The sequence below is a fragment of the Grampus griseus genome (assembly GCF_964374135.1).
Source record: "Grampus griseus genome assembly, chromosome: 10".
Taxonomy (NCBI): domain Eukaryota; kingdom Metazoa; phylum Chordata; class Mammalia; order Artiodactyla; family Delphinidae; genus Grampus; species Grampus griseus.
This window is the reverse complement of record NC_139004.1, coordinates 39,197,882-39,222,199: the sequence shown is the minus strand read 5'-3', so window position 1 is coordinate 39,222,199 and position 24,318 is coordinate 39,197,882. Positions and strand designations below refer to the sequence as shown.

The 24,318-nt window shown below is 43.1% G+C and overlaps 1 protein-coding gene across 1 annotated transcript in view; it reads right to left on the bottom strand.

Annotated features, from left to right (window-relative positions):
• Nucleotides 1-571: 571 nt before the first annotated feature.
• NUDT3 (nudix hydrolase 3) overlaps nucleotides 572-24,318 on the bottom strand; it is a 108,163-nt gene continuing 84,416 nt past the window's right edge. The window contains exons 3-5 of the mRNA XM_082663271.1: nucleotides 13,114-13,158; nucleotides 11,907-11,991; nucleotides 572-8,774 (exon numbers count right to left, since the gene is read on the bottom strand). Coding sequence (XP_082519397.1) covers nucleotides 8,596-8,774; nucleotides 11,907-11,991; nucleotides 13,114-13,158 — 309 coding nt within the window. The 3' untranslated portion in view covers nucleotides 572-8,595. The remainder of the gene's footprint in view (nucleotides 8,775-11,906; nucleotides 11,992-13,113; nucleotides 13,159-24,318) is intronic.

Sequence of the window (24,318 nt, the reverse complement as noted above, 5' to 3'; positions counted from 1 at the left end):
TTCACACGTACGCAGCCAAACTCCTTGGCCTGGCTTTTGCGGCTTTCCCTAAATTGGCCTCATCATGCTTTATTTTTCAGCCCATAATGCTTGTCATCTGTCTTCAGCCGGAGGGGCACAGCTAACTTCATGTTGCTCTCCCCCTGGCGGTGCCCTGCCTGTTCTCTGCCTGCAAGTCCTACCAGCATGCATCTTCAAAACGCCGCTCCAGCCCATCCTGACTCCACCAGGCCCAACTTCTGCTTCCACACAGGAGAGCACCCCTTGCTGTGCTCCCTTGTTGTCCTGGATGTGGCTCACCTCTGTCCCCTCATGCCCCTCTGGGCTCCTAGTGAAGCACTGGGTGTCTGCCGGGGGGGTCCCTGGCACTGACTCTCACTACCTTCCTGGGCTTCACTTCATTCCTTACTTGAACTCCCTGAACAGCAAATCTTCCATGCGGCCACCTCTGACCTCTGGGGCAACTCTCAAGAGTCCAGCAGAGGGTGGTGGTAAAATCAAAAGAAGACTGATGAGAAGGACTCGAAGAAAACTTTTAGAAAGAAACCAGAGACTAAGCAGGGATGTGTGTGAAATACTGGTTTTTATTGGTTGGCACAATATTACAACCTACAGTTCCAATGCCCTTCCCTCCCACACAGTTCAAGTGGAAAGAAACTGATTAACACACAGAAAGGAACAGCACACTCACAGGTTTAAGCATTTGTTTTTACAAAAAGGAGTCAGATATAGGGGTGGTGGGATTTTAGGGATAGTACCAGAGCTCCAGCTAGACTATGGGGGAGGGCTTTGCTGTCCTCTGCTGCCGGCACACATGAGGGGATGCTTTAGTAAGGGGACAGTTACACACGGCTGGCTGGCTATTAAAGGGGGAAAAGGGGGACTTGCATCTGCTGTGCACCTGTCTCAGACCCAAACCTGAACTTTCTTTTCAGCCCTCCCCCACAACCCGCCTGCCCCCACGGGAAAGAGAGGTATGAAGGAAGCCTAAGAACAGCCTCCTAGAGAAAGGGTGCAGGAAAACTCAGTTTCCTTCCACCTCCTCTGGACCCATTCTGCTCCCCTCAGCTCCTAAGAGCACTGAGAGACTGGGGAAGAAGCCAGGCCTGGGCAGGCGGCTCCAAGTGGGCAGGGAGGAAAACTCGCTTTTCCATACAATACCAAGCAAGGTTGTTTTGCAAACGAAAAAATGGAAAACAAGACCATGCACCCCTGGGTCAGGAGCTCCTACGTCCTGGAGCACATTTGGATAGGGGTAAGGGCGACGTTATTCCAAACCCCAGTTGTGAAAGGTCGCAAGAGGCTAAGGGACCATAAACAACCCCTCCTCCCACACAAGCGCCTTTCCTTGGATTCCCTGGGGTTTTGTTGAGCTCATCTGGGGTTATTCTGCTACCCTCTCCAAGGATGAGTACTCAGCCCATTGGCCACTCCACTTTTTACCCTTTCTAGAAATATACAGCACACTACCTAAACAGGTGATCCATTCTCACTCTGCAGAATGGTCACCAAGGAACCAGGTGACCTAGGGGTGGAAAGGCTAAGTTGTTTGCTTTTCTGGGTGGTCCTGATGGAAGGGGACAGCAGTGGAGTTCTGGTGGAATCTGAATAGTCTGGTTTGAGTCTGTGTGATCCCCAGGGGACTGGTCCCTGGGTACATGGGCCCCTGGCTCTGTCTCAGTTCTGGAGACTTTGTCATTTAGGCCTCAGCTAAAACATGAAGGGAAAGGGACAAAGACTTTGTCCTTCAGAAAAAGTTAAACTCAATACATCTTGGCTACTTTATCTCCATCCAAAGGGTTCCCTGGAAACACCTGTTGAACTTGGCCAAAGGGAGACTGCACCTGTGCGATACACTTGAGAAGACAGGGTTCAGAAGCACCTCTAGTTCATCTGTTTCAGAACTGGAATGGTCCCAGGGAGTTTAACCCTTCTGGTGCTGATGGTAGATGAGTGGAGTGGAGGTGAGCAGAGTTGGGAAACCCCTCAAATATGCCTCATGCTGTTTGGAGATCATACCCTGTAGCTCAGCAAATAGAGCTGGGGTCTCACTGCTTCTTCCTTAGAGCCCATCCCCTACCAAGGTGATTGAGTAGGTGGGAAAAAGGTCCTTGAAATAAAGACTGGCCTCTTTATACAAAATCAAATATAAAGTTGCTACTACAGGCTTCCACATCCTCCCTCTGAAACACTTGGGTAGGCCAGAGATACCTGCTTTACTTTTACAACATCCTCAAATGCTCCTACTTCCTTAAACACTGGTAGTTATCTTTAAGATAGATGCACTAACTGACATTTTATTCATTTTAACCACCAACTTTTTCTTCAATTATAAATCAGTTTGTATGTTTTCAGACCATGAGACAATAAAAACGGACCTGACATTTATAAAACTGCACCCCACACTGTGTCTCTTTTATAATAGAGTGGACCAACTGTTTTTCTAACTACAAAATGCAACACTGTGCAACTGCTGGGCCCTGGACTCCCTCGTGAATCTGTGCCCTGAGCAGCACTTCTATGGCCATGAATGGGTGAATGCAAGGGTGAGGTTCTCAGAGGCAGAACAAAACACCTGAAGCAAACTGGATTTTGGAGGACAGAATCCCTTTGGATTCTGAGCAAAAAATGCTCTCAGTCACGTGGGAGGAGGCAAAAGGGCAGGTTTGTGTCTGCGCACCATGGCTTAGGTGCCTGCAGCTCCCTCGAATCCTTCATGTCCTCAGGAGGAGCACAGGCCAGTTGCTGGCTGGGCGAAGGCCCTTGAAGTCCTCCCCTCCCCCCAGTGCTTTGGAAGCTCTCCAAGACCTAACTTCAACCTGCCCCCGTGGAGGCCTTACGTGGAGCAGGCCTATCTATTCCGGTTGTGGGTGTCTCCATAATCAGCCTCTATCTTCCCTGGCATAAGTCATATCTATTATGTTAAGACCAAGCCTTAACACTGAAATGCTGTTTTTTTCCAATGGGACAGTAATGAGGTAGAAGAGGCTACATGGATCTATTGCTTTAGGTTAACATTTTCAATTCAGCACAAAAGTGTTCAGAAAGCCAGGCTCGTATCAGTATTACTTCCAGTATTACTGGAGAAATGACTTCCTGAAGGTGAGCCACTCCACCCCACTGTACAGACAGGGAGTCCAGTCTCAAGGCCCAGCATCGGGAATGGGTATCTTGCTTTCTTCCTGAGAAGTTCCAAAGACTTAAGATTTTGATCTTAATGCCTGATTAGGGCCTCAAGCCCAGAAGAGTGATTTTACTGTATTGGTGAAATGTTCCCTGAAAGGCGCATCCCATGGATAACGTCCACAGATGGTGAGCAATTTAGTAGGTAATTGTTCCAGAACCAGAATTTATGTTCCCCAACTCAAATATTTATAGAATCTTCACATCTGGCCTGGCTGCAGTGGGGGTGGAAGGGCGGGTAGCACATCAAAATGGTGATGAACCTGGAAAATGACAAGGCTGCTGCTTTTGTATCTTTTAAAGCCTATCTCCAGGGGGTTAAATGCCTTTTTTTGCTGTTCTAGTGGCCCCTGTTTGGGGTTAAGAACTCAGAATGTAAACTGAAGGAAACCTATTTAATTCAACAACCTAATTGCTGGAGGAACAGAAGCAATGACTCGCCACCTTCTAGATATTAATCTTGCTTTTTCAGCCAAAAGCACTTCCTTCTTCCGCAGAGGCCCTCCTGCCGTGCTCAATTCTGAGTTAAGGAGGCTTTTCTTTGCGCTCCCCTTGCCAGGTGGACAGTCTCATTTTCTAGGACAAGCTCAGGCTCACAGATCATCACTACCAACAAAGATTTAGGGGAGAGACATGCCCTTTTCACTTCAAAAGCTTCACGTAGCAGACACACAAAATCAAATCACGTGACTGCCAGCCTCAGCTCAAGGAGTCTGTTATAATCAACACCAAATGGGATTCTTTATTTCTCTTTTTATTTATTAATTTTTAAGGGGATTAGGAGGACAAACTACTGGATTACTCTGAAGGTGAGAGATATCATTTTTTAAATGTCCTGATTAGGCTTCACCCATCCCTGAAAGGTTATCAAGCTAATGCAAAAACATTGTCGAAGTGTGAAGCCGCCTTTTCAGAGACAGGAGTGGAAGGCTCCTGGCTTCCAAAGGAGAGTCTGCCTAAAAGGAGGTTCCCAGGGCCTGTGATGACCTCAAGTCAACCTGATGTAGTATATTCTATAGATTGCAGTATTTAGCAATTCACAATTTACTTGAAAATCTCAAATGTCTTACTGCTTTAGGTGACATGTCAGGTGACGTGGAATACACAGCTCTTCTGGATGGTGTGGTCTCTGTTGCAAGCTCACCCCAGGGTGCAGAGGCTGACTCGGGTGCTTTCCCACCTACCCCAAGTGAGGGGGGGGGGTGCCCTGATGGAGCAAGGCTGACGCCACTAAGGTTGACAGCTGCAGAGCCTTGGGGAAATAGGTTCCATCCCAGCAGTGCTCAGAAGAAACGACTGCCACCCCAACTGGGCAGTATAAACTGCACAGCCTCAGGTCTGACTTCTTTTAAAGTCTTCAGGAATAAGAACTCAAAGAGCCATCTGCATTAATCACCATTAAACAATCTCCTCTCCCTAGAAATGCTTGAGTTGACTATCCTGCATGTCTCCTATTTTTTGTAAAGATGTAGGTGTGAAATGCAGGTGGGACCAGGATATAGAGTTATATTATCGACTCTCATTTCTCTTTAAGCAAAAATTCATCCCACTGTGGAGATTTCTCCAGGTATTTCTTCTAATGCTAAATCCACCCTCAACTAGGATGGGCTTAGAGAACACTTCAGAAATATTAAAAATTATACAGTTGTGGCAAAAATCACATTGTGGTTATTAAATCCTTTTTGTAAATGAACAAAAATATGGCTCAGGCTAAGCTGTTTAAAAAAAAGATCAGGTGGGGAGATCAACAAAGATATTAACACAGCACTAGATGGAGATGACAAATATGTTAAGTACAAGGTATGAAACGCACATCCATGTCCATCAGAAGACCGATTACTCCCCTCTGTTGAAGAGGTTTAGAAGAAGCCCCCAATAAGCACTGTACGTGGAGAAGAGAAAGGGGAAGGAGAAGGAGGAAGCATGGTTCTATGGGGAACTTCTTCCTCCTAGAATTCTCAAAAAAAAGGTGACTTTTTTTTTCTTCTAAGCAAGTCTAAGAGACTTTACAGGGGCTGACTCCTAACACTGAAACAGAAAATATTTCTCTGCCATGAAGGAACTTGACTATGTAGCAACAGTGTACAAAAAATTGCAAACGCTCTCAGAGGGCAGTGACCCACTCTGCTCCCCAGAGGCTGCGGGAAGCAAGGCCTCCAGTGCCTCACTTTCCACAGCACTGGCAACGCAATGCAGAGGGCGGAAATCCTGTGGCGAAGCCACCTTCTAGGCCTTTGCTCAGGCTTAGCAGGGTGATACTCCCACACTCTCTGATCCCTCCAGATGGCCTCAGCTCAGACTCAGCAGTGAGGAAACCCTCTCCTCACAGGGCAGATGGGGCAGCAGACACTTGTAAAAATAAAACAGTCAGTTCAGTAACTTTTCCATCCTGTTTTGTTTACCATGAGAAAAATCAAGACTCCTCTTTCATGGGCTGCACTGTTCTGAGAGGCGACCAGAAAACCTAACGTGGTCGACTCCTGGTAGTCCTCTTTCTCTTTCTCTCTCTCTCTCTCTTTCTCACACACACACACACACAAACACACACACACACTCACTCACTCACACACAGTCCTGGTCCAAAAAAACGGCATGATCTCACTGTTGTTTCCCCAAGGGCTGCAATTTATAAACCAAAAACAAATTTTAATTTAAAAAAAGCCATTGCTATCTTTCTCCATCCCGAGTATGGTGAACTCTGATGGGCACTCTGGTAATAATCAGAATCTAAGATGTGCCCGTTCACTGTGAGAGAGACTCGATATCTGCCCTGAACACAGGAACCTGTTTCTGCCAAGCCTGAATAAGGCGAGTACTTGCAGAATTAATGGCAAATCAGTGTTGTCTAAATATTCTGCAAGTAGGGTAAACTTTGAGCTTTCCTCTGTTTTTCCTTGCTTTCTTTGGGGGAGATAGAAAGGTTACTGCAACCATGTGTCTAAGTAATGTATCACAAAAGGGCTGTGACTACACGTCAGGAGATAGCCATGGTGTTTAGATGCCAGGGAGGGAAAAACACCGACCCCTGCTCACCAGAATCCCAGTGCAACAGATAACCGCATCAGTTTCAACAATTCTGGTGTTGGACAAAGCCTCCTTTTGTCAGTTAAGGAAGCATCAGCACAACCTCGCCAGTTAACTGCATTAATGGGATCCATTCATGTCACTGACAAATACTTCTTGGCACAGTTCACTTTCCTGACCCAAAGACGCCAACAACCATCCAAACAGGACTTTGTAGGGTAGTATATTATTATACCAGCCCAGTGAAAACATCTTCAGGTCACTAAAAACTGCACAAATACTATTAACAAATGCAGTTCCTGTTTCAAGAGTACTAATCGTTTTCCTGCAAAGCTCTTTCAATCTGTATCATAAAGGTAGAATTTATTTTGAAGGTTGTTTTGGGGACTCCATTTAGTGCTGAGCTGAACTTATTTTATTGTCCCCTTTATTTATTTGCACAGAACCTCAGAATGCTCTAAATCAGGTAATAAGCAGCAGTGTGTTCGTTTTTAAGTAGGACACATGAACAGTGAGTTGGCATTTAGATTCAAATCCCATGGTGCTTTCTATCCACTGGGACCCTTACTTAGGGACAGGATTCCTTTCCCAGAGGAAAGAGCGGTCTCCTAAGGAAACTGCCGGCACTGCTTTTTGGCTCCGTGTTTTAAGACTGGGAGAGAAGATGCAAACCGAGAATAGATAGCAAAAATTTAAGTTCATCAACTGATGTCCCCTAAAACACTGAACATTAAATGACACAGGCCTACCAGATACTATATTTCTTTTAGTGGGAGGGAAGAGCAAAAGCTTTTCAAAGTTTGAGTATTTATTAGAATTTTTAAATAAAGAGAACTACGATTTTAATTTCACATCTTGGCTATGTTTTGACAAAGGAGATGCCACCAAGAGTATAGCAACAAACTCCTGTCCCAAGCCAGGGATTGATCAGTGCCCCCCACCCCCAGCCCCGGTCTCAAGACCCTTTTCTGCCTACTTCTCGACTAAACAACACAATTGGCAAATGAAGCCAGCATCAAACCTGTATCAAAACCCAACAAGACAGTTTGCAGGGAGCCAATGCATTATGTTGCTGTTCTAATAACTGATTAAGCATTCTCCCATACCACTTCTCAGCGGACGATGGACCTTTCACATCCCAGTGGGAGACATATTTAATATTTCTGAGCATGCTCCATGGTGCAATTACAAGTGCTATAACATTACAAAGACAAGCAAACATCTGAATTTTCCTCCTGTGTACTTTTCAGGAACGTAACATGGTTACCCAGAACAGGCACAGGACTGTACAGCTGCACTTGCCAAGTATAGTTGGATGCTTCAGAGCACAAGGACAATATCCAGTTCAGCACGGTGTAAGGCATGGATGCACAGGGAGAGAGGCCTTTGTCGGCGATAAGTAGCATTATGGAAAAAACTCCAAACCAGCAGGATAGAAACAGTGCTCGACGCTCCAGTTTTTTAGATAGTAATCCCAAGAATCCAGTTCAAATCCCTATTGTCAACATGTAGGGAGGAATTCAATTTCTAGCATTGTTTCTCCAGATCTGAGCTGAGGCCATTTGCTCCTGGCTTGGTAATAAAAAAGAAAATAGGTTTCTTCCTGTTTCTTTCTTGGCATGGAAACACAGCTTTGAGAAGAGAAGGCCATGAGTCCTGGGAGCACTATGAAGGTAGCTAAACTCTTCCCATACCCTACATAACTACAGTCGATGACCGGGAAAAGAGAGAGGACAGGGAACTTTACCTAGCCACTAGCATCAGAAACAAAAAAGTAAATTAATTGTGAGGCTCTCCACTTCAGAAACACCCTGAATTTAAAAAACAAAACTTTGAAAAATTAAACAGTTAAATCCCTCTTCTAAAAGTCATTTATTTACATATTATATGCCCAGTATATAATGTGTAGATAAATGTATCTTGCAGTGAAAGTGACCAGCCTACCAGACTTAACAGCACATTACAGGACAAATTCTTGAAAGATTTCATCTCATATTGGTATCTTTTAATAAAAAAAAAAAAAAAATTAAAAAAAAATCTGGCCAGGGCTGGGATGAAACAGACAGGAACACTTCAGAATCCAAGGCAGAGGGAAGGCTGTTTGCCTCTTTAGAGAATTGTAGGGGTGTGAAAAGGGAGAGACAGATCATGCACAAAAGTACTGACAAATTACACACCCACCCCCCACCCCCTCAATAAAAAGAGAAGAAAAAGCCCCATCACTTAACACCAAACAGCAACATTATCAATAAACCCTTTCTCTGCTGCCCATCATGCCTTATTTGAAAGAGGAGGCCTGTGAGGAGAGGTGAAAGAGCAAGGGTGAGAGGGAAGACCTGCACTTCAGTCTAGTTTCCAATTTCCATTTCTCTTACAGGAAATCTTCAGTCATCTGATGCCTGGCATCGAGCTCTGAGCAGAAACTGAGTAAGTGGTGGCCACGAGCGGGGTGCCATTGTTGGCTGAGTAGCCTTGCCTCAACGTTTCAAAATACGATGCTTGCACCGGTTTGTGATACTGCAGCACTTTTATGGCATCTTCTATTTTAAACCATTCCCGCTTCCTTCCTGTCGAGGCAGAGAGAAAAAGAAATCAGTACAAAAGGAAAGCAGCAGGTTTCTGACCCTAAAACTTTTGAGAAAATGTAGAAAAAAACATGGAAGCAATGGTTATCAGTGTTTTTCTTTTCTTTTTCACATTGAAGTATAACTGACCTACAACACTATGTTAGTTCCAGGCGTACAACATAGTGATTTGATATTTCTATACATTACAAAATGACCACGATGGTTATCAACATTTAAAAAACATGTAAGTTTATTTTTCCTTATTTTCTTTTCCTACAAGGGTGATGCAAGCACTTTATATGCTTCAAATATTACACAAATATCTAATGCAGAAAACAGGTAAGAAATCTGGAAACTGAAGAGCTGAAAGTCATTGTGTGAAACCTGCCCTCTAAAGAGAACCACTGCTAGTGGTTTCCTCTTGAGCTCCGGGGCCTCTGGGCTTCCTCGGCTTGTACATGAGTGCCTGAAGCCCGCCAGCAACCCCATCTCCTGCAGAAACAGACATGAGCATCAGCTTCCAGAATTACCAGGATGGCTGACTTGTAATCAGTTATTTATTTTAAAATTTTTGTATAAGAGTGATATATCTACAAAAAAGAAAATATTTTCTCAAAAAGAGGAAAATATAATCTCAACACAATCATTATTAACTTTTCAGTGTATTTACATTTTTTTCAAATGCATGTTTTAAAATCCTCCATTATTTTTTCTCTTACAAAAATAACAAAAGATCATTGGTTAAAATTGGGAAAACAGAAGAAAGCATAAATAAGATAATTACCTGTAATCTTATAAACCAGAAGTAACTACTCTTAATACCTTAGTGCATTTGCTTTTCTTTCATCTTATTTGAAAAAGACACAGTTATTTGAGCAACTATAATTGGGATCATGCTTTAAGGTGCTCGGAATCCTCAGAGGCCCTGATGGAGTGCTGTTGTTAGGAACATGGACACTGAAGCTAATATGCTGGGCTCCAATCACATCAATGGCTCTAATGAGCTGCACAGCTTTGGGCAAGTTACTGAACCTCTCTGGGCCCCACTTTCTTCATCTATAAAATAGAGATAATAAATAATGCCTATCTCACAAGTCTGTTGTGAGGGCTAATATGTAAAGCATTTGAACAATACCTGGGACAGAGTACATGCTGTAAGAGTTTGCTTTACTATTACTGTTGTTATTGCTTCTTTTCCACTTCACATTGTTTCTTAAGCATTCTTCTCTGTTGTAAAAGTATGATATTTAATGGCTGCATTACATCATAATATCTAGCATGGATATAATGTCATTCACTTAACCATTTCCCTATCATTGGACATCAACAGTCTGCAATTTTAGTTATTATAAATAATGCTACACTTAAAAAAAATTTGAACACTAGAGGGCTTGTGATACTGTCAAACAGCTTTCCAGAAGGATGTACTGATCCCCAATCCTGCTTTTGTGTGTTGGAATGTCAGTCTTACCACACTCCTGCCAGCACTGTTTTAACTTTTGTTTGGCATTGCCAATTTTTTAGGTGAAAACCAGTACCTCATCTTTGTTTTCACTTCAAATTCATATTTTAATGTAGTTCTAATGAGTGTATATACAATTCTGTATCCTGTTTTCAGTCACCAACACGATCTCATAAGCACTTTCCCATGGTGTAGAGCTTTCATAAGTATGCGTTTAACTGCCTAACGTTCCATCAGATGAATGGACCTTAGATCACTTAACATTTGCTGACCTGTACATTTTAAGACCCAATTTTTCATCTGAAAAAGGCTCATCTGAAGGAAGGCTCATAGGCTTATTCCCATATTCAGATTGTTTCATTAGAGTCAATTCTCAGCAGTGGGAGTACAGGTGAAAGGCTTGTTTGGATATTAACAGAGCAATGGTACCTTAAAAATTAGTATCACAAGTGTGTGACTCCCACCAGACAGAGTACTCTGAGGACAGGGCCAGCCACACCACTCACCTCTGTTTCTTTTTCAGGCCCCAGCACCGGCTGTCAAGGAGTCTATTTTTAATGCCCCCCACACTGAATTTATTTATACTTAAGTTTATTGCATTCTTACCAAACACAAAGCCATTAAAAGCTGAAGAGCTATGAAATGCCCAGATCAACAATGTGAGAGGCATGATGGCAAAGCATATACTAACAATAAAGGGAGAAGCTTTGGTAAATGAATTATATCTGTTTGCCAATTTACAACAGAAGATAATAATATTATACTTTTCTAGAATATACTTTCCTTCAGAGCTAAAAGATTAAACCATGAGCCAACCATTAAAATCACCTCAATTTTTAGGTCAAAAGACATATATACAGACTTCCCTGGTGGCGCAGTGGTTAAGAATCCGCCTGCCAATGCGGGGTACATGGATGGGTTCGATCCCTGGTCCAGGAAGATCCCACATGCCACAGAGTAACTAAGTCCATGCACCACAACTACTGAGCCCACACGCCTAGAGCCTGTGCTCCGCAACAAGAGAAGCCACAGCAATGAGAAGCCCGCACACTGCAACAAAGAGTAGCCTCCACTTGCCTCAACTAGAGAAAGCCCATGTGCAGCAACAAAGACCCAACACAGCCAAAACGAAAAAAAAGGACATATACATGCAATAGTGATCTGAGATCAAAGAAAATGGCTCCTTAGGAGAAAGTCACGTGCACCTGAAGGGTAACATGAATATAACTGGAAACTACTCCCATCACTCTACACCTACTATACAGCTCTGGAGGGAGGGGCTCACACAACCAAACCGACAGTTTTCTCTAACAGTATGAATAAGCACTGCAAGGAACAGCCACGGCCGTGCTCCCGCCTAAGGTTCATGGCCAGCAGCGGGCCTAGCATTGCGGAGGCCTTGATCAATACCTGCTTGGGAGGATCCAATTTGGTTTTAGAATCAACAGGTCTTATTTTTATGGGCCGCATTTCTAAATGTTGACTATGTACCCAACTCTGGCTTCCTCTTAAACATTTCAAAATAGTACCTTTCACAAGTTCAGAAATGGACATCCTTCTGTTATTTCTTTTCTTTATCAGGCTCTCATTTGTGGTTGTGGGTAATGACCTACGGCACGGCCAGGGCCGGTTGTGGGGAGCTCTTTGGAGGCCATCTGGGGATAACTTACCAATGTTAACTGAGTCTTCCCAGTCTTCCAGCACTTCTGTGACAATGAGCACATAGACATACGTTCTGTGCTTCCTCTCCTGGTTCTGAAGGGCAAAGAGGGACAGAGAGAGTTTTTCCTTAGAGAGCTGAGATTATGTAAACGTCCAGAGAGCTTAGACCCAAGGATTCCTTTCACTTTTTATCGTCCTACAATCAGATATGGAATAGCACCAACTGGCCTATTTAAAACATGCCACACTTGAATCTGAGGGTGAGCTCTTTGCCTGGGCTTCCAAAGCCAAGGCTTTACCCTCTTTTTTCTGTGCAACTTCTCAATACTGAGAAAAGGATTTGGGACCTCTTGAGAAAAAGGCACCAGGTAAATTTAACTAGCTAGAACACCAGAAAGAGAAGAGACTGTGGTGGGCAGGGGTCCCATCAATGTGAGCAAGCTGATTACCTCACACATCTCCCCTCCTCCTACTAACCCTGCTCATCTTTATTCCCTGATTTCCTACTTTCTCCAAATCTCTAGTCCTGACTATGTCCTTGTTTGTCTCTTGTGCTATAGCTACTTATCTTCCACTTCTCCTCTGTCTCCTTTACACTTATCTATCCCTCCTCACATCTTGGGAGGAGAGGAAGAGAGGTAGACACGGGAAAAACAATTCTAACAAATAATTCTAGTTAATTGGAGGAGATTATGGGATTTTAAAAAGAACGCATGTTATTCTCTGCTGGTGCTGCACTGTTGTGAAAACTTGGTGAAACAAAGATGGCATCTTTCCTAGATTAAGACTGCAATGGACAATGTTTATGTCCTCCCCCGCCCCCCCCAATTCATATGTTGAAATCCTAACCACCAAGGTAATAGTATTAGCAGGTAGGGGATAGTGGGAGGTGACTGGGTTATGACAGAAGACCCTCATGAATAGAATTAGTGCTCTTATAAAAGAGACCCCAGAGACATTCCCTCTTCTGCCATGTGAGAACACAGAGAGAAACCGCTGTCTATGAACCAGGAAGTGGGTCCTCACCAGACACTGAATCTGCTGGCATCTTGATCTTGGACTTCCTAGCTTCTAGAACTATGAGAAATCAATTTCTATTGTTTATAAGCCACTCAATTTCTGGTATTTTGTTACGGAAGCCTGAATGGCCCATGGTGAAGATATACGTGGTTATTAATTTGATACCAATTGCACCAAAGATTTTAACAGACTTACCTCAAAAATTCCGACTAATCTTCCCAATGTCCCTTTCACTCCAGCCTGAAAAATAAAAAAGAAAGATTCATACATTGACATTGCTTACATTGCTGGCTGGTCTCATTCTGAATCTTCTTTTTCTTTTTTTTTAAAATAAATTTATTTATTATTTTTGGCTGCGTTGGGTCTTCGTTGCTGTGTGCGGGCTTTCTCTAGTTGCAGCGAGCGGGGGCTACTCTTCCTTGAGGTGCGTGGGCTCTAGGCGCACAGGCTTCAGTAGTTGTGGCTTGCGGGCTCTATAGCACAGGCTCAGTAGTTGTGGCGCACAGGCTTAGCTGCTCCGCGGCATGTGAGATTTTCCCAGACCAGGGCTCGAACCCGTGTCCCCTGCATTGGCAGGAGGATTCTTAAGCACTGCACCACCAGGGAAACCCTTATTCTGAATCTTCTTGACCAATTTGTAAAACAGAAGTAAAAAAACGAGAGGACACAGCTCAGGTGGACTCCAGGTCTGTGGGGGTCATACCAGAGTGTTGTCTGTGTCACAGACTGATAACAGCAGGGTATGCTCTAGGGAGAGAAATTCCTCTCATCTCTTCCCTGTCTCTCTCACCAATGCAAAACTGGCCAAACAGAGAAAGATAATCAAGGCCATAGCCATACAAAAGATATTTTGAGGTATGAATTACTTCTTTCATTTACCCATTGATTGAACCAATATACCCTGAATGCCTAATCTGAGCCAGACAATGGTGTAGATGCCAGAGGTATAGTGATGAATAGGCTAGAACACAAAGTCCATGAGAGCAAGACCCCTATCTGACTCGTTCTTGGCTGTCTGTACCCAGCATGACTAGAAAAGAGCTCAGCACCTGGCAGGAGCTTTATAAAGAATAAGTCAATAAAAACATAGACCTGGTGGTCCAGTGGTTAGGAGTCTGCCTTCCAGTGCAGGGGATGCAGGTTCGATCCCTGGTCACAGAACTAAGATCCCACATGCTGAGGGGCAACTGAGCCCGCATGCCTCAACTGGAGAGCCCATGCGCTCTAGAGCCTGCACATTGCAACTAGAGAGAAGCCCACGCGCCACAACGAAGATCCTGTGTGCTGCAACTAAGACCCAACACAGACAAAAATTAAAAAAAAAAAAAAAGATCTGGTAATTCTGCTAAATGATAGGTTTTATGACAGGAATGCACAGAGCATGTGATGGACAGAGAATTAGGTGAGAGGGGCAACTTTACACAGTGATTAGGACTTTGTAGTATATACTCTGTTTATCCCATCAGCCCTTTAGTATTTTTTTTTAGATCTGTGTCTTTCTGAGGCATTATAGGTGACTTTTTCACTCTATTCCAACTTACTAATTTTCTTTTCAGCCATATCCTGGTTAGAGTTATCCATTTCTGGTCCACTTTTTATTTGATTTTTTCATCTTTACTTGTTCTTTACATATCTACCTGCTTCCATTACATACAGCTCTGTTTCCATGATTTAAAAAATATTTATTTATTCATTCATTCATTTCTGTGTTGGGTCTTTGTTGCTGCGCGCAGGCTTTCTCTAGTTGCAGCGAGCGGGCTTCTCATTGTGGTGGCTTCTCTCGTTGCAGAGCATGGGCTCTAGGTGTGCGGGCTTCAGTAGTTGTGGCATGTGGGCTCAGTAGTTGTGGCTTGTGGGCTCTAGAGCACAGGCTCAGTAGTTGTGGCACACAGGCTTAGCTGCTCCGTGACATATGGGATCTTCCCGGACCAGGGCTTGAACCCGTGTCCCCTGCATTGGCAGGTGTATTCTTAACCACTGCACCACCAGGGAAGCCCTTCCATGATTTTTGTTGTTGTTGTTCTTTTAAAATAAAAGTTATTCCTTTATTTACGTTTTGAACATTCTGAAAATATTTAACTTCTTTGTCAGGTCATGCTATAAAATTCATTTTACCTGAAGTAAATTCACGTTCCAACTGGTGAAGGGCTTACTTGTGACGCTGCTTTCACCAGGCTCTCCAGAGCCAGGTCTTAAAGTGAAAATTTAGGGGTCCTGCTTCAAGGTCATATAGTGAATACTGTAGATAGAGCCCCATCCTTTACTGTGCACTGCATCTGCATCCTCTCCCTACCTAGGCCCATATCTTTTTTTTATACAGCAGATTCTTATTAGTTATCTATTTTATACATATTAGTGTATATATGTCAATCCCAATCTCCCAGTTCATCCCACCATCACCCCCCCACCCCGCTTTCCCCCCTTGGTGTCCATACATTTGTTCTCTATATCTGCGTCTCTATTTCTGCCTTGCAAACGGGTTCAGCTGTACCATTTTTCTAGATTCCACATATATGCATTAATATATGATATTTCTCTCTCTTACTTCACTCTGTATGACAGTCTCTACGTCCATCCAGGTCTCTGCAAATGACCCAATTTCGTTCCTTTTTATGGCTGAGTACTATTCCATTGGTATATATGTACCACATCTTTATCTATTTGTCTGTCGATGGGCATTTAGGTTGCTTCCATGTCCTGGCTATTGTAAACAGTGGTGTAATGAACACTGGGGTACATGTGTCTTTTTGAATTATGGTTTTCTCAGGGTATATGCCCAGTAGTGGGATTGCTGGGTCATATGGTAATTCTATTTTTAGTTTCTTAAGGAACCTCCATACTGTTCTCCATAGTGACTGTATCAATTTACATTCCCACCAACAGTGCAAGAGGGTTCCCTTTTCTCCACACCCTCTCCAGCATTTGTGGTTTGCAGATTTTCTGATGACGCCCATTCTAACCAGTGTGAGGTGATACCTCATTGTAGTTTTGATTTGCATTTCTCTAATAATTATTGATGTTGAGCAGCTTTTCATGTGCCTCTTGTTGGCCCGTATCTTTCTAAAAGTCTCAGCTCCTGGTGTCCTTTCCATTGGGTACTTGGCCTCCCCCTTACTCCAAGGGCTCCAACCACCAGCCATGCAAGGCCATGGAGGCTGAAACTTTCCTCTGCTGTTCTGCAATTCTGCTCTGTTACTGATCTACGGAGGTATCCACTTTGCTTTGAGTCAGGCAGTCTTTTTAGCTTTTGCCTTTTATATCTGTCTCTGCTAGGAGTAGAGGGGGTGAGAAGTGAGGGAAAGATTTCCCTGGAAATGCCTGGGGGATGCAGTAACTTCTTTTCTATTACAACTGCCATGTTATTTTGTACAATACATTAAAAATCAAGGCAGGGCTTCCCTGGTGGCGCAGTTGTTGAGAGTCCGCCTGCCGATGCAGGAGACGTGGGTTCGTGCCCTGGTCCGGGAAGATCCCACATGCCGCGGAGCGGCTGGGCCCGCGAGCCGTGGCCGCTGAGCCTGCGCGTCCGGAGCCTGTGCTCCGCAACGGGAGAGACCACAACAGTGAGAGGCCCGCATACTGTAAAAAAAAAAAAAAAAAAATCAAGGCAAATATACTTTCTGGGCTTCCCTGGTGGCGCAGTGGTTGAGAGTCCGCCTGCCGATGCAGGGGACACGGGTTCGTGCCCCGGTCCACGAAGATCCCACATGCCGCGGAGCGGCTGGGCCCGTGAGCCATGGCCGCTGAGCCTGCGCGTCCGGAGCCTGTGCTCCGCAAGGGGAGAAGCCACAACAGTGAGAGGCCCGCGTACTGCAAAAAAAAAAAAAAATATATATATATATATATATATACTTTCTAAAGACAGTAGGTGCTCAATAAGTTTGTACAGAATGAATAAAAATTTAAAATAAGTACTCCAAAAGTTCCTTAGAGATATTCAATAATAGAAACAACAGAAGTCAATTTAAAGGCCTAGATTCCTAAATGAGCTCTATTTTGAAATTAATTTTTGCTAATTATCTGTCAAGGAATTACTTTCCTTTCTCTTGCCAACATGCCTATTTCTTTTCCTATTCTTTTCCCATCTATTCTTTTCCCCATGTAGCTTTTGGTCTACTTCAATGGAAGTGTGTACCTTTTCTTATTTAAATTGCTTTTCTATGTTTTTAGAAATAATTGCACTCCACAGCCAGCTAAGACTAGCTAGACTGTACTTCATGAATTAACCAATGAAGCTGCCTGAACAAGTGGGACGAGCTGGCAGGCTGTCCTCATCTGGAAAGCCAATGCTGTACTCTGATCCTAGGCAGCCCAAACATGCTCAGATCAGCTCCTGAGATGTGTCACCTGTGCTCTTGCCACAGGCCTCCACTGACAGGGCCTGGGAATAGAGCCGTCAGGCTTTGGGGGAAGGAGGCCCGCGGTGGGTTGGCAGAGGGGAGGCGGCACAAGGAAAGATTCATAGAGGTTCACAGAAGACATCATTCACATTTCTCTTCTGCAAAGTGGAGAAAGTTATCTTCAGCAGTTACTGTTCAATTATTTACTTTTCTTAAAAGAAAACAGAAATGCAGAAAAGGAAATAATCTCCAAATTTTAAAGGCATAAATCAACTTAATATTATGACAATACAATTTACTTAAAACTTTTAATTATAGTAATTTCTGCATTCAACACCAACATGTATCTATGATTTACTCTGTGTCAGAGGCAGTTGGGCAAAGTATAAAAACATTTTTCTTAATGAAATAGATGCATTTTTATAGTCTAGAGTAAATCAAATAATTCTGTCATCCGTACACTGAAATACACTGGCCTTTTCACTTCTAATTAATCTAATTAATCACTTCTAATCAACACTAGTGTTTTTTGTTTGTTTTTGTTTTTTTCTGTTTTGCAGTACGCGGGCCTCTCACTGTTGTGGCCTCTCCCGTTGCGGAGCACGGGCTCCGGACGCGCAGGCTCAGCAACCATGGCTCACAGGCCCAGCAACCATGGCTCACAGGCCCAGCCGCTCCGCGGCATGTGGGATCTTCCCAGACCGGGGCACGAACTCAACACTAGTTTTATTTCTTAAATGTTTCTTTCACGTTTTATCTTGAAAGATCTACTTGGGAGAATTCTACCAAAGGTGATTCTACCAATGATTATCTATGGTAAAAAGCAAAGAAATATTCCTATATTTACCAGTTTTTAAAACTGGGCTTTAGCAGTTTTCTTAGGAGGACGCTCCTCTTTTGTAAGAAAATGGATTTCAGTTCTTTAAAGCCATAGTGCCGATAAGAGGAAGATTCCTCATAGGCAAAGTTTCTCTGAGACAGAGTTCACTGTAACCATTTTACTTTTTCACAATCTTCCACAGTCCAACTTTCATATCCTAGCTCTCTCTCAAATGCTGCCACAAGCAACTGGAGAGAGATATTTTTACCTCTCATATGATTCTTGCACGCAGGATGGGGTAGGTGTCAGGGTCACATCTGACAGATATTTGGCTCAGACATTTGGGGATAAGATTTGATTCAGGGTATATGTAAGTTTGGTCCCGTCAGGTTACTGGTATAGACCTGTTTTTCTAAAAATCATATGAAAGCAGTTACAATTTCTGTCTGTATTGTCAAAAGCCCCTAATCCAGAGAAGTCTTTATTTAAAAGCCCATCTTAGCTAGTAGTAAGAATTCCAAATAAAATATCTACTACCCTTCATTATTCAACCATATGCAGATGAGTGCTTTCTTGAACTTCAAAGTATACAGTATCAATTCTAATACTTGAGGTCTAGTTGACAAAAATTACCTGCGTAACTGGCTACTTTTTAAAAAGGAAAAAACACAAATGTCTTTTTTCCTTTCGGGGTGTTCTACTGAGATTGGAAGTATTGGGTTGGCCAAAAAGTTCCTTCGGTTTTTAAGTAAAAATAAAAGACACACTTTTCATTCTCACCAAGAACTTTACTGAATAATGTACTCACCATGTTGTTCCACTACCTTCTGCCATTTTTCAGGCAACTTTGTAATTCTATCTTCCCAAAACGTTTTTTTTTTTTTTAACATCTTTATTGGGGTTTCCCAAAACTTTTTATCTTTTTGAGCAAAGAACTGTTCTACGTGCCTTTTACAGTCTTTCAGGGAATTGAATTTTTTTCCGTTAAGAGAATTATGTAAAGACCGAAATAAACAGAAACCTGAACGTGCAATGTCTGGTGAATATGGTGGATGAATCAGAACTTCCCAGCCAAGCTGTAACAGTTTTTGCCTGGTCGTCAAAGAAACACGCAGTCTTGCGTTATCCTGATGGAAGATTATGCGTTTTCTGTTGACTAATTCCGGATGCTTTTCATCAAGTGCCGCTTTCAGTTGGTCTAACTGGGAGCAGTACTTGTTGAAATTAATCGTTTGGTTTTCCGGAAGGAGCTTATAATAGAGGACTCCCTTCCAATCCCACCATATACACATCACCTTCTTTGGATGAAGACTGGCTTTTGGTGTGGTTGCTGGTGGTTCATTTCACTTGCCCCAAGATCTCTTCCATTCCACATTATTGTACAGTATCCACTTTTCAAAGCCCATCAAAATTTGTTTGTTTAAAAACAGAGTGTTTTCGTTATCTTTAGGTAGAGAATCGTGGAAATATGGTCAAGAAGGTTTTTTTCGGTTAGCTTATGTGGAACCCAAACATCAAAGCAATTAACATAACCAAACTGGTGCAAATGATTTTCAATGCTTGATTTGGGCATTTTGAGTATGTCGGCTATCTCCCCCATGGTATAACGTTGATTGTTCTCAGTTAATGTCTCGATTTGATCACTACCAACTTCAACTGGTCTACCCGACTGCGGAGCATCGTCCAGCGAGAAATCTCCAGCATGAAACTTCGCAAACCACTTTTGACACGTTCAATCAGTCACAGCACCTTCTCCATACACTGCACAAATCTTTTTTTGTGTTTCAGTTGTGTTTTTACCTTTCTTGAAATAATAATGCATAATATGCCAGAAATGTTGCTTTTTTTCTTCCATCTTCAATATTAAAATGGCTACACAAAATTCACCAATTTCGATGTTTTTTTTAAATGCACGCTGATATGACAGCTGTCAGAATACAATCTAACAAATTTTTTTTAAACAATTTATTTATTATTTATTTATTTTTGGCTGTGCTGGGTCTTAGTTGCGGCACATGGCATCTTTGTTGAGGCATGCAGGATCTTCATTGTGGTGCGCGGGCTTCTCTCTAGTTGTGGTGTGCGGGTTTTCTCTTCTCTAGTTATGGCGTACAGGCTCCAGGGCATGTGGGCTCTATAGTTGTGGCACACGGGTTCCAGAGCATGTAGGCTCTGTAGTTTGCAGCACACAGGCTCTAGTTGAGGCACGTGAGCTCAGTAGTTGTGGCACGCGAGCTTAGTTGCCCCGTGACATGTGGGATCTTAAGTCCCTGACCAGGGATTGAACCTGCATCCCCTGCATTGCAAGGCAGATTCTTTACCACTGGACCACCAGGGAAATCCCAACAAAATTGTTTTGAATGAAGTTAAAGATAACTAAGTGCTACTACAGTCATCTTACAGAAAAAACCGAACTTTTTGGCCAAACCTATATTTATCTGTAAAGGGCTGGACTGATCAGGGACACTCCAGTACCCCCTCTTTCCCTCTAGCAGTCTCCCGGGGTGTGTAGTTAAGGTCTAGGCAGAGGCACTGATGTGATGGGCCTTTGAACCTGCCCCTAAAATGATCTCCTACCACAAAGATCCCTGGCTTTGCTGCTTAGTTTGGATGGGCATAAAGTGGACCATCACCTTCTGAAACCAATTTTTTCACTCTCAGGTGGATATGGTGGCAGACACAGATGGCTGTCTAGTCCACAAGAATTCTCCCTTCCTCCTTGCTACCAGTAAGACTCAGATTCTGTTCAGGTGAGAGCTATGGCACACTTGGAACCGCATAGGGAGTTCTGCTGCCCTCTGCAGTGACAGGTTTAGGGGTGCTGTGTATGACCCAATTCTGGGTCAGTGGTTCCTGAGAGGACGTTTCTTGCAGGCTTCTAAAAAAGATTTCCCATCATGATAAAAAGAGCTGTACAAAAAGAAACCCTATACCTCCTTGCTTGTCAGGTGGGGACCTGAAACTTGGAACTGCAACAGTCATCTTGTGATCATAAGGGTAAGGCCTAGAAAATCAATAAGAAGTGAACCAAAGTCCTGACGGCTGAGCTGCTGAAGCAACAGGGTAATGGCCAACCCCTGGACCTCTTATGTGAGAAAAATAATTAGTGATGTTAAAGCCACTTTTAGTCAGATACGCTGGCACCTGTATCTGAAAGCTTCCTGCTACTTCCCTTGATTTAAACGGCAGCTCTCTGAGGAAGACTGCATATCCCAAAAGAAAAATTCTGTACATTCAGGGAGCTGTAGTATAAAATCTTCCTCTATTAAAGCAGTAAGCCCAGGTGCAAAAGGAGCTCAGGGGAACAACTCTAATGCAAGTGTCTATATGAGGAAACCTATGAACAAAAATATATGGTCTTCAATACACATAACTTTCTGGTATCCACCAAACTTGTCAATTATAGAAGGAAAGAATCACAGTGAAGACAGATGGAAGTAGATGAGAAGACAGTTTAAGTCCACTGAAATCCCATCCCAAGGTTTTTTGTTTTGCTTTTTTTTTTTTTTTTTTTTTTTTTTTTTTTGTGGTACGCGGGCCTCTCACTGTTGTGGCCTCTCCCGTTGCGGAGCACAGGCTCCGGAAGCGCAGGCCCAGCGGCCATGGCTCACGGGCCCAGCCGCTCTGCGGCATGTGGGATCCTCCCAGACCGGGGCACGAACCCGTGTCCCCTGCATCGGCAGGCGGACTCTCAACCACTGCGCCACCAGGGAAGCCCTGTTTTGCTTTTTAAATGAAACATTTCAAATATCAAAAAAGTAAAGAAAATAATAAAATAAACATTCAGGTAGTCAGGTAGTCACTAACCAGCTTTGTCAAATAGTAGTGTATCATTCTATGTCATTTTTTTCCTTAAGAAATAAAACTACTAGTACAACAGAAGCCTCTTGTGTATTCCCCACCTCCTGCCAGAAGTAACTAACTACTACTCACCTAAATTTGGTTTTTATCATTCGACTGTATGTTTTTACACTTCTACTACTTAGGTATATATCCACTAGTAATGGTATATAGTATTTCCTGCATGTTTCTCTACTTGATTAAAAAAAAGGATTATAAAGTCTGCAACGTTTTCCTCTTCAATATCATGTTTCTGACTTTTAGCTATATTAATACATGTGGTTTTAGTTAATTCATTCTAACTCTTGATCAATAATTTTAAGAATTTATCACAATTTATTAATCTGTTCACTTGTTGGTAGACATTTAGTCACGTTATTATAAAAAACATCGCCGGGCTTCCCTGGTGGTGCAGTGGTTGAGAGTCCGCCTGCCGATGCAGGGGACACGGGTTCGTGCCCCGGTCCGGGAAGATCCCATATGCTGCGAAGCGGCTAGGCCCGTGAGCCACGGCCGCTGAGCCTGCGTGTCTGGAGCCTGTGCTCCGCAACGGGAGAGGCCACAGCAGTGAGAGGCCCGTGTACCACGAAAAAAAAAAATTGCCAAAAAAAGAACTTCTGTCACAGATATCCTTGTTACTTACCATGTGTGGGAGTTTCTCCAAGATCTATAACTAAATGTCAAATTTCTGAATCACAGGGTAAAAGTACCTCCAATTTTCCCACTTATTATCACGTTGCTCTCTGCAGTAGATCAGCTACAGAAATGGCTGCAATTCTCTCCCTGTATCCATGTCCTTTTTTTTTCCGGCTGTGCCGCGCAGCTTGTGGGATCTTAGTTTAGTTTCACTGCCCTCAGCAGTGAAAGTGCAGAGTCCTAACCACTGGACCACCAGGGAACTAACTCCCTGTACCCATATCCTTTGAAGTGTAATTTTGCAGTTCTTCCTATCAAGAGATAGAATCTATTTTCCCACCCCTGGCCTTGTGACTTGCTTTGGCCAACAAAATGCAGAAGGATGGTATACCAGTTCCAAGTCTTGGCCTCAAGAGGCCTTACAGTTTCCACTTTTTCTCTTGGAACTCTGCCACTGCCATGTGAGCTAGTCTCCTAAAGGATGAAAGACCAGTCTCAGCTGAGGATATCACAAAGCAGCCTACAGCCAGCTGACCTCCAAAGTGAGATAGCCTAGCCAAGATCAGCACAGCTGCCAACTCAACGCAGAGCTGGCTATAGATAACTGAGTAGTCCAGCTGACACGAGAAGCTGACCCATGGGCTTGTGAGCAATACTTGCTTTTTTAAAAAAAAATTTAATTTATTTTATTTATTTTTGGCTGTATTGGGTCTTCGCTGCTGTGCGCGGGCTTTCTCTAGTTGCGGAGGGTGGGGGCTACTCTTCATTGTGGTACATGGGTTTCTCACTGCGGTGGCTTCTCTTGTGGCGGAGCATGGGCTCTAGAGCAAGGCTCAGTAGTTGTGGCACACGGGCTCAGTAGTTGTGGCTCGTGGGCTCTAGAGCACAGTCTCAGTAGTTGTGGCACATGGTCTTAGTTGTTCCGTGGCATGTGGGATCTTCCCGGACCAGGGCTCAAACCCATGTCCCCTGCATTGGTAGGTGGATTCTTAACCATTGCGCCACCAGGGAAGCCAATACTTACTTTTTAAGCCAATGAATTTTGGGATAGTTTGTTTTACAGCAACAACTAACTGACATATTCTCCAAGTTTAGAGGCAGTATACAAGTTCTTGTACCTTGTACCTCTTGTTCCTCTTTAACACTGGTGCTTGTTATCAGCTTTTTTTAAATTGTGGGTCAATATAGTGAGTGTAAAATTATAATGCATAATTTTAAAATTGAAATCGTGCACTTTTCCTATGTTTAATGAACATTCAGATTTCTTCGTCTGGGATTTCATACTTTTTATCCATTTTTCTTATGTGTTCATTGACCATCTTAATGATCTTCAGAAATTATTTATATCTTATCCTCTGTGGTAAATATTTTCTCCCAATCTGGCATTTGTCTTTTATCGTTACTTTTGAATGTCCTTTGCTAAACATGTTTTTACCAGACATTGCTGATTTTACTTCTTTTTTCCTTTGTGTGTGTGTTTAATGTCTTTTTAAGAAACATGTCCCCGTCCCCATGGCATAAAGTTGGTCTCCCGTATGTTTTCTATGATCCAGCAAAATAAATTTGGGAATTTATTCCCAAGTAGCCAGAAGAGTCCCATGGATATTACTTTGTTTTACTAATATAGTTGTTAATTTGTGTACTAATATAGCTTTATCTTAATACCTGGAAGAGTAGTCTCTGCCTCTGTTCTTTTTCAAAAATTTCAAAGCCATTTTTGCACCTTTATTCTTCTATGCGAATTTCAAAAATCAGTTTTTCAGA